General features: G+C 39.2%; 1 protein-coding gene across 1 annotated transcript in view; it reads left to right on the forward strand.

Moving 5' to 3' along the window:
* The window catches only part of SLC12A1 (solute carrier family 12 member 1), a 52,922-nt gene that overhangs the window by 1,748 nt on the left and 40,108 nt on the right, over window positions 1–11,066 (forward strand). The window contains 5 exon segments of the mRNA XM_032233075.1: window positions 319–394; window positions 3,910–3,958; window positions 3,960–4,003; window positions 8,395–8,534; window positions 10,708–10,818. Of these exon segments, the coding sequence (XP_032088966.1) occupies window positions 319–394; window positions 3,910–3,958; window positions 3,960–4,003; window positions 8,395–8,534; window positions 10,708–10,818 (420 nt within the window).

Here is an 11,066-nt window from a genome sequence, read left to right on the forward strand (position 1 = left end):
TATGATTAGTTCTTCACATCTTTGTTCTTATTCTTTTTTTAAAAAAAACATTCAAACGTTAAAATTTTAATTTTTGCATCATCATTTCTACTTTAACCAGATAATGTCTGTTCTATCAGAACAATTCGTTACTGAAGATATTTTATAGCCTTTGAGTTCTTTTTTATTTCAAACTGTTATAGCTTTTAAACTTTTCAATCCATTTTTAATGCATTGGAGTTTCCCCACCCTCCCTATGGCACTGTTTTTAGGACCCATTTTAAACTTGCTGCATTCTGCGGTTATATGTTGATACTATTATTTTTGATTAATATTTAGGTGAGATGCATGCTGAACATCTGGGGTGTAATGCTATTTATTCGTCTTTCCTGGATCATTGGTCAAGCTGGAATTGGTAGGTTTTTTTATACCAAAAGTATGGTATTTATACCAAAGTATGGTATACATTTTTATTATAGCCAGGAGAAAAATCAGTTATTTTAAATTGCCTACATTATAGTCTTGAATAATAGCTACTACAGGGATAGATGTTCATAGTTTATGCCTGGGCATGTTCTACAAAAGAATTTGCAAAATATTAGCAAAAAGTATATGATAGATGATAATAGATGGATGGATGGATGGATGGATGGATGGATGGATGGATGATGGATGGACGGGTGAGTGGATTGATATAGATAGATGATAGAAGATAGATAGATAGATAGATAGATAGATAGATAGATAGATGGATGGATGGATGGATGGATGGATGGATGGATGGATGGATGATGGATGATGGATGATGGATGATGGATGATGGATGATGGATGATGGATGATGGATGATGGATGATGGATGATGGATGATGGATGATGGATGATGGATGGATGATGGATGGATGGATGGATGGATGGATGGATGGGTGAGTGGATCAATATAGTTAGATGATAGATAGATAGATAGATAGATAGATAGATAGATAGATAGATAGATAGATAGATAGATAGATAGATAGATAGATAGATAGATAGATGATAGATAGATAGATAGATAGATAGATAGATAGATAGATAAGATAGATAGATAGATAGATGATAGATAGATAGATAGATAGATAGATAGATAGATAGATAGATAGATAGATAGATAATGTTTTAAATGAATTGGACAGAAACCCAGGGTTGTAGAATTGTAGAATTATGCCTGCTCACATACATAGATATATAGTTATAGATATGACTATGCCTGAAAATTAAAGGATTTCCACTATTTTTCTACCATAAAAATATATGAGAACTCTACGAGTCTCTGACCTCTCTTCTGTCATCAATGCTTACCGGTTTTCAAAGAACCTTCTCAGTGATCCATAATTTTCCAAAATTCAGCCTAAAAACGGTCTCCTCAAAAAACGGTCTCCTCAAAACAGTTCATTCAAAGCATCTAACTGAGATTTTACCTTTTTCTTCTTCTTATATATGTGTGTGTGTGTGTGTGTGTGTGTGTGTGTGTGTATATATAATATATATATATATATATATATATATATATATATATATATATATATATAACAAACAAACAAACAAACAAACAAACAAACATGGCTATCTCTCTATGTGTGTGTTCCAGCATAACTCTGGAACGCCTTGAGCAATTTCAACCAAACTTGGTACACAGATGACTTACTCTCTGGAGAAAAATACTGTGGGGGTAAGACATCTCTAACACCCCTCAGGGTGTGTGTTCTGTTAAAATACAGTCTGTTGTGCCTTAAAATGGCTTCTAATGTACAGTGCAGTGGAGTTGTTATGGTAACGGCTTCACAGTACTCCACAAGGGGGCTCCCTCTGGTAAGGGGGAAAAATCCAACAGTAGCAATTACGTTTGGTCCTGACATTTCTCCCCTATAAATAAATACCCAGGCAACACTGGGTTATCAGATAGTAGTACTATAAAAACTAGCATCGACGATACAGATTTTCTCCTAAAATGAGAACAATTTCATCAAGCCCCTATTTAATTTGTCTTGCAAACAATTTTTTAAAAATTTAACAGAGATTTTCTAGTTGTTTTTTTTTTAAAGAGTTCCTTGGGAGTTTTCTGTGTCCCTAATCATTAAAGGGCCACCCCTCCACTTTAGAGAATAAGGAACAGGCAGGAAATAAGCAGATGAGAAGTGGGAACTTTTGCCCATCAACGCAACTTTGCAAGTTTGGCAATACACCCAACAATCGTGTGCTTAGGGAATTTATGAAGCATAGCAAATGAAGCTTTGCTGCTGGGAATCCATCGAAGTATGTGCCTTGCCATGCGATTCTGTGTATTAACATTGGCAAGATTTTGCTCTGGGGTGTCATGCAAAATTGGTTTTTGGGGTTGTCGGGTTTTTTTTAATGGTGGCTTAGTAACTTATTACCATCATCAAGAAGCATTACTTTGTTCTAAGGTATGAAAACAGCTAAAGGCGAGAGTAATTCATTTAAATGTTATTTAATGACCTTGCGACTGGGTTTTTAATCTAAACTTTAATCAGAGCTCAGCCTTAGTCGGTAATCAGAGCTGTTGCAATGAGCCAACGTGGCACGTTTCATCCTGAAATGGTGATTTGCCAGTCATCAAATTTTGAAATGAAGTCTCATGTTGGGGGGGAGAGGGGAGGAGATAGGAAAGAATAATAGGCAAAATAGCTTTTTGCTGTCTTTCCTTCAGTCCGTATAAATATATCAGTACAATAGTCATTGATGTATAACCATTTATTTAGTGATATTCAAAGCTACAAAGGCATTGAAAAATGTGATTTATGAAGAAGAAATAGAATAGAAAGAATAGAACAGAATAGAAAAGATAGAAAAGATAGAAAAGAATGAAAGATAGAAAGAATATAAAGAGATAGAAAAGAATAGAAAAGAATAGAAAAGAATAGGAATAGGAATAGGAATGGAATAGAAATAGGATATGAATAGAAGAGGAATAGGAATAGAATAGAAAACAGCAGAACATAGAATAGAATAGAATAGAATAGAATAGAAAGAATAGAAAAGAAAAGAAAAGAAAAGAAAACAGCAGAACAGAGAATAGAGTAGAGTAGAACAGAACAGAACAGAACAGAACAGAATAGAATTCTTTATTGGCCAAGTGTGATTTGACACACAAGAAATTTGTCTTTGGAATTTTTATGACCTTTTTTCACATTACTGATGCAACAACCTCATGGTCACATGATCAGAATTTGGGCAGTTGGCAACCGGCTTGTACTTATGACAGTTGCAGTGTCCCAGGCTCACGTGATCCCCTTTTACGTCTTCATGACAAGCAAGCCAATGGGGAAGCCAAATTCACTCTACAACCGTTTTGCTAACTAGCAACAACAGTATATAAAGACCATATGTTGGGCATATTTGTTCCTCCAGCCACTAGATGGGGGTAGAGAGCAACAACAGTATATAAAGATCATATGTTGGGGCATATTTGTCCCTCCAGCCACTAGATGGGGGTAGAGAGCAACAACAGTATCTAAAGTTATATGCTGGGGCCTTACAAAACCTCTGGTTCCAGTGACCAACCCAGCTTGGATTCCATGACATTATTTGCAGAATATATTTGCAACACATATATTTGCCTTCATGCAATAAATATTCTGGCTTGCAGAGATGCTCGTTTATATTACAATTTAGACATTAATCCCAGTGTCCCAGTGCTTCACAGATTGTCAAGGCTCTTAATCCTTGTCCCAGCGGCTTATTTAACATTTATTACACGATATAAATGGATCTACAGTAAAGACGAGAAAAGCAGTTCCTCCAGGAGCCGGGATAAAGATGCTTCTCCGTGAAAAGTGGGTTCCTTCTCATTTTAAACCCCTACCGCAGAGAACCTTGCGAAAAGTTGCAAACCGTCAATTACATTTTCTCATCGTCTCCTTGCTGACAGGTCTTGGAGTTATCATAATCCTTCTTGCTACCCTGGTTACTTCCATACTGGCTATCAACTTCTGCAATAACAACTAATGGTTTTGTCCGCGGAGGTAAAATATATCATATATCTTTAGGGTTTTCCCCCTTATTCCACAGGTGTCACAAGCATCTGACTTAGTTCCCTGTTTGTTGTCTTGTAAATCAAAAGTTCTCCACTGTGGTAAGCAGTCTAGGTCATAGTCATCCCAAGAACCAACAGGTAAGTCATACCGGCAACACAATTAACCTTCTAGAATTAATTAATTAATATAATTAATTATAATTATATTTTTATTTAAATTATAATTATATTAATTATAATATAATTAGTTAATGTAATTAAGGGACGCGGTGGCTCAATGGCTAAGACGTTGCGCTTGTCAACCAGAAAAGTCGGCAGTTCGGCGGTTCGAATCCCTAGCGCCGCGTAACGGAGTGAGCTCCCGTTACCTCTCCCAGCTTCTGCCAACCTAGCAGTTCGAAAGCACGTAAAAAATGCAAGTAGAAAAATAGGAACCACCTTTGGTGGGAAGGTAACAGCAGTCCGTGCGCCTTTGGCGTTTAGTCGTGCCGGCCACATGACCACGGAGACATCTTCGGACAGCGCTGGCTCTTCGGCTTTGAAACAGAGATGAGTACCGCCCCCTATAGTCAGGAATGACTACCACACATGTGCGAGGGGAACCTTTACCTTACCTTAATTTATTAATTTGCAAACAGAAAGCCAGCTTCAGTTCGCGAAGGTCTCGGACCGATGGAAGAATGGAATCCATTTTTTCCCCAGATTTTTCTTTCTTTTTTTTTTAAAAAAAAATCAAATCAAATAAAAAATTACAGGTTGTATTTCCTGGAATGGACCGGAGGTGAAGACCATTATTCCTTTCCCGCTAACACTTCTTCAAGTTCCCTAAAAGGTATTAATTCATGCTTCTGCTTTTTTTAAAAAACGTTTCTTTATCCACGAGAACCAAGGCAGTCAGTTCTGATGGAAGCAGGATCGACAATTCTTGGCAGGTATTTCTTTAACTGTGACGAATCAAGAGTGTGTGTCAACTGTTGTTAGCTCCAGTCAAACCTTCCTTTGAGTGACGGCTTCTTATCCAAGGATACCAGCTTCCTGTTCGTGGACTTTAAAATAAATGATATAACCAAGGTATTTGGGTCAAAGTTCTCTTTTGGCACTTTTTCAGGTCGTGGAGTCGTAGTCATTTCCCTGAGTGTGGGTTGTTACAACCTTACAGGTATTTCCATGTCTGCCATATGTACCAATGGAGTGGTGAGAGGAGTAAGTCCCAATAAAGGAGAATATTGTAGCTCAGGGTTGAAATGAAGGGGTCCTTGGTGCTCTCGGAGCTTGGTGGTTTTCTTGGCAGACGTTTCATAACCCAACTAGGTAACATCATCAGTACTAGGAGGAGGGGGGGGAACTGTAGGTCCTTGTGCTCTCTGAGCTTGGTGGTTTTCCTTGCAGACGTTTCCTTACCCAAACGAGATAACATCATCAGGGCTAGTCTTAGCACTGATGTTATCTGGTTTGGGTAATGAAATATCTGCAAGAAAACCACCAAGCTCAGAGAGCACCAAGGAGGTCAGTCCATTGGCTGTCAGAATAGAAAATGTGGTTCCTTTTGGACAAATGATCACCCAATATATGAGCACAGAACTAAAATATATACAGTGCATAATAGGAACATTTCTGATACAAAGAGGAGGATCGCAAATTAGAAGACTTGCAGAAGAGCAATATTTTTAAATTTTAAATTAAATTTTTAAAAAGTATTTTTAAAGAAGTATTTTAAAAGTAAAAAAAAAACCCTAACAATTTCCAAATCTTTAAATGAGCTGAATCGGTGAGGGTTTAAACATCTTTTTAAAATAATCATGAGATTACTTTCCAGTAGAAAGAAAAAGCAGATTAGATGATGTAGCTAAATAATATTCTTGATTTTGCAAGAGTTGAGAATAAAATAAATCGAGGGAAATTTCTCTTGTTTGAAGGGGTTCCACCACAAAACCGCGTTCGACTAAACCACGCTCGACGAAACCGCGTAGCTGACGTCATCAACAGGGCGACAACAGCGCGGAGACAGAAGCACGCTGTAAATGCTAAACCTAAAATTAACCCCTAAACCTAACCCCCCTAACCCTAACCCTAACCCTAAACCTAACCCTAAACCTAACCCTTAACCTAACCCTAAACCTAATCCTAACCCTTAACCTAACCCTAACCCTAACCCTAAACCTAACCCTAACCTAACCCTAACCCTAACCCTAACCTAACCCTAACCCTTAACCTAACCCTAACCCTAAACCTAAACCTAATTCTTACCTTAAGTTGAATCGGCTTGCTTTCAAAGCGCTATTTAAAGCGTCCTTCTTTCTCCGCGCTGGCTGTTGTCACCCTGTTGATGACGTCAGCGACGCGGTTTAATTGGGCACGCTTAGTCGAGCGCGGCTTTGACGGGTCACGGTTTGAAGGGTACTGTGTAGGAAGAGACTTCGGCTGCTTCCTTATCTGCTGCCCCCTCCTATAATTCTCATTATTTTAAAACCAGCATGAACACCAGCTTAAAAAAAGATGCTCGAGCATTTAAATCAGGAGTGACTACTACTTCTTTAAAAGTTTTTCAACCCGTACTTCATGAAATCCAAAAGAATCTGACATGCCACGTTGCAAACTGAGGATTTGCAGAGGAAATTGTCCTCCTGGAGACTCGGAGAGAATCGGTTTCCATCTCATCTCTTTGTGTTTTAAAACTGGCGTTGTAATTCTCTTGGATATAAAGAGATCATTGTGAACAATTTACATAGAGAAATTCTACAGAGCCCCCTTGAGAAGCAGGTGGAGAACGCTTTGCTATGTTTTGACATATGTTCCCATTCATTTCAAGCTCTTTATGCTTTATATGGAACATGTTCAAATTCAAATGACAAAAACTTTTAAAAAGGCTTAGCAGAATGAAACAAAAATCTTAACAGGCTTGCTAATTTTCAGGATGTTTTTAGAAGCATCCAGAATGCATCTCAGAACCCAAAATGAGCTTTGTAACAGGCCATAGCAGATGATATCCTAGTCGGTTCACCGACAAAAGGGCGAATGACAAACCGTACCCGACTAAACCGTGGTGACAAACAGTGAGTTCTAAAGCGCTCCGACGAATGAGCTATGAATCGCACCGACAATAGCGCGGCGACAGAAGTGCACTGTAAAACTAACCTAACCCTAACCCTAAACCTAAATGTAACGCTAACCCTAAACCTAACCCTAATCTAACCCTAAACCTAACCCTAACCCTAAACCTAAATGTAACCCTAACCCTAACCCTAACCCTACCCTAAACCTAACCCTGAACCTAACCCTGAACCTAACCCTAAACCTAACCCTAACCCTGAACCTAACTTAAATCGGCTTTCTGTCGACGCGCTGTTGTAAAGCAGCCTTCTGTTGCCGCATTGTTGTCGCTGCGCTGTTGTCGGCGCGGTTGATGACGTCGTGGTTTTAGCGACGTGGTTTTGTCGGCACGCTTTTGTCGTGCGCGCTTTTGTTGGGTCACGATCCTAGTCACATTCACTGTAAAGGAATCTTCAGATTAAAGCCACAACCAATGATTCCAAAATTCCCATTGCTACCCTCTTTCTCCATAAATAAACCCTCCCTGGATAATAAGCCCAATCGGGCTTTTGAACGCATGCGCTAAATAAGCCCTCCCCCCAAAAATATTGCAACACGAGCAGTAGCAGTGAGGTGACCACACTCGCCACCTCCTGCACCTTAAAACAATAAGACCTCCCTGAAAATAAGGCCAAGAGCTTATTTCGGGGGCCAAAAAAAATAAGACATATTACGTGAGACAGATGACGAGATTTGCCCCATTTTTCAACCTTTCATGCGCCGTTCTTAAAAGAATCACTGCAATCTCTCCTTGATTAGTTTCAACAGAAAGCAAGTGCAAGACAAAAGTTGCCATTTTTTTATTCATTGCTGATATAATAGTTGGAAGGGACCTTGGAGGTCTTCTAGTCCAACCCCTGCTTAGGCGAGAAACCCTATAACCCTTTCAGACAAATGTTTATCCAACATCTCCTTAAAACATCCAGTGTTGGAGCATTCACGACTTCTGGAGGCAAGTTGTTCCACTGATTAATTGTTCTAACGGTCAGGAAATTCTCCTCAGTTCTAAGTTGCTTCTCTCCTTGATTAGTTTCCACGCATTGCTTCTTGTTCTACCCTCAAGTGCTTTGGAGAATAGCTTGACTCCTTCTTCTTTGGGGCAGCCCCTGAGATATTGCAAGACTGCTATCATGTCTCCCCTAGTCCTTCTTTTCATTAAACTAGACATGCCCAGTTCCTGCAACTGTTCTTCATATGTTTAGTTTCCAGTCCCCTAATCATCTTCGTTGTTAGTTATCATCACTTGCAAGTTTGTCCATAAGATGATACAAGTCTTTGTTATTCTGGCAGGTGGAGCTTATTACCTCATCTCACGGAGTTTAGGTCCTGAATTCGGGGGCTCCATCGGGCTCATCTTTGCCTTCGCCAACGCTGTGGCAGTGGCCATGTACGTGGTTGGCTTTGCCGAAACAGTTGTGGAACTTCTCAAGGTGAGTCTCCGTATTTGGATACGGCTCAACTGAAGGAAACCGGGTCTGTTTCTCTTTTTTGTACAGTAACAATCAGAGGTCCATAAAAGTCCACCAATTGGAGTCCCGTCACCACATTGTTTATTCTACTAATTCGTAAAAGTATTGATTTCTTACCAATGGTGGGATTCAATTTTTTTTATTACCGGTTCTGTAGGCATGATTTGGTGGACAGAGGAAGGATACTGTACAATCTCCACTCCCTCCCCACTCCAGGGTAAGGATACTGCAAAATCCACATTCCCTCCCGATCAGCTGGGACTCAGGAGGCAGAGAATAGATGGGAGTGGGGTAGTGGTGGGATTCAAATAATTTAACAATCGGTTCTCTGTTCTAATGATTTCTTCCAACAACCAATTCACCAAACTGCTCAGAAAGTTAACAACCGGTTCTCCCGAACTGGTGCGAACTGGCTGAATCCCACCACTGCACTGGATCAAAGAAACGTTTCTTAAAGTAGCATAAAAGTTTTTTTTTTTTTAAAAACAACTACAGGTTGCCCTCAAGCGATGACCACAATTGAGCTCAAAAAAATTATGTTGCTAAGTGAAAGATTTGCTAAGTGAGTGTGTCCCTGTTTTACTCTTCTTGCCACACTTTGTTAAGTGAATCACGGATTTGTTAAATTAGTAACATGGTTGTGAAGTGAACTTGGCTCCCCCATTGACATTGCTGGTCAGAAGGTCACAAAAATGGGATCACATAAACCCCCACCCCCTGGTCATAAACAGCAGTTGCCAAGAATCTGAATTTTGATCACGTGACCCCTGAGGATGCTGTAGTGGCCATAAGTCACTTTTTTTCAGTGCCGTGTAACTTTGAACGGTATGAACTAACTGTTGCAAGTCAAGGGCCTATACTATAGAATTCTTCATTGGCCAAGTGTGAATAGAATAGAATAGAATAGAATAGAATAGAATAGAATAGAATAGAATAGAATAGAATAGAATAGAATAGAATAGAATAGAATAGAATAGAATAGAATAGAATTCTTTATTGGCCAAGTGTGATTAGACACACAAGGAATTTGTCTTTGGTGCATGTGTTCTCAGTGTATATAAAGAAAAAATAAAATAGAATGCATTCATCAAGAATCATAAGAATAGGATGGGATGAGATGGAATAGAATGGAATGGAATGGAATGGAATGGAATGGAATAGAATAGAATAGAAATGCAGAATGGAGTGGATTGGATTGGAGTAAAATGGAATGGAATGGAATAGAATAGAATAGAATAGAATAGAATAGAAATGCAGAACAGAGTGGAATGGAGTGGAATGGAATAGAATAGGAATTCTTTATTGGCCAAGTGTGATTGGACACACAGGAAATTTGTCTTTGGTGCAGATGCTCTCAATGTACATGAGAAGAATAAAATACATTCATCAAGAATAAAAGATACAACACTTAGTGATAGTCAAGGTTTCTAATAAGCTATCAAATCATATTAGGAAACAAACAAAAACAATATAAATTGAAAGATACAAGCAACATGGTTATAGGCATACAGTAAGTGGGGAGACATATATACTAGGAAGGAAGAGAATAATAGTAATACATTCTTGGTAAACTAGTGACAGTGTTGTGGGAATTATTTCTTAAGCAGAGTGATGGCGTTTGGGGGAAAAAACCTGTCCTTGTGTGAGTTGTTCTGCTGTCCAGTGGCCTAAAGCCTCATTTTGAGGACAGAAGTTGAAACAATTTAGTCCAGGATGCGAGGGGTTCTGTAGATATTTTCACTCGTGCACTATGCAGGTCCTCAATGGAAGGCAGGTTGGTAGCAAATGTGGTGGGGTTTTTGTTTTGTTTTGGTTTTTTTTGCAGTTCTAATTATCCGTTGAAGTCTATGTTTGTCTTGTTTGGTTGCAGAGCCAAACCAGACAGTATGGAGGTGCAGATGACAGACTCATAATCCCTGTCTGTACTAAAGGAAAATAGGGCTCTAATTAGCAGCCCATAACCTTGACGGATCAGGTCCAGGCAGGATACAAAAATGCAAAATTCAAAACTCATTACCCACAAAATGCGAGGAATCCCTCTGTAGAAATTCCCTGGTATTTTTACAAGGCTACTTGAACCGTCTTACAGAAAGTATATTCTTAGTAATTACTTTTCCCTGTGGTTTTTTTCCAGAACAGTAATGCCATAATGGTTGATGCCACCAATGATATCAGGATAATTGGTGTCATAACGGTTGTAATTCTATTGGGTATTTCAGTGGCTGGTATGGAATGGGAAGCAAAGGTAATTTTTTTTAAAGTATAAGAGTTTGTGTTGTTAGTTGTGAAGTCGTGTCTGACCCATCGCAACCCCATGGACAACGTTCCTCCAGGCCTTCCTGTCCTCTACCATCCCCTGGAGTCCATTTAAATTCATGCCTATTGCTTTAGTGACTCCATCCAGCCACCTCCTTCTCTGCCGTCCCCTTCTTCTTTTTGCCCTCAATTGTTCCCAGCATGAGGCTCTTCTCCAGGGAGTCCTTCCTCTCATTA

The sequence above is a fragment of the Thamnophis elegans genome, chromosome 16 (assembly GCF_009769535.1).
Source record: "Thamnophis elegans isolate rThaEle1 chromosome 16, rThaEle1.pri, whole genome shotgun sequence".
Lineage (NCBI taxonomy): Eukaryota > Metazoa > Chordata > Lepidosauria > Squamata > Colubridae > Thamnophis > Thamnophis elegans.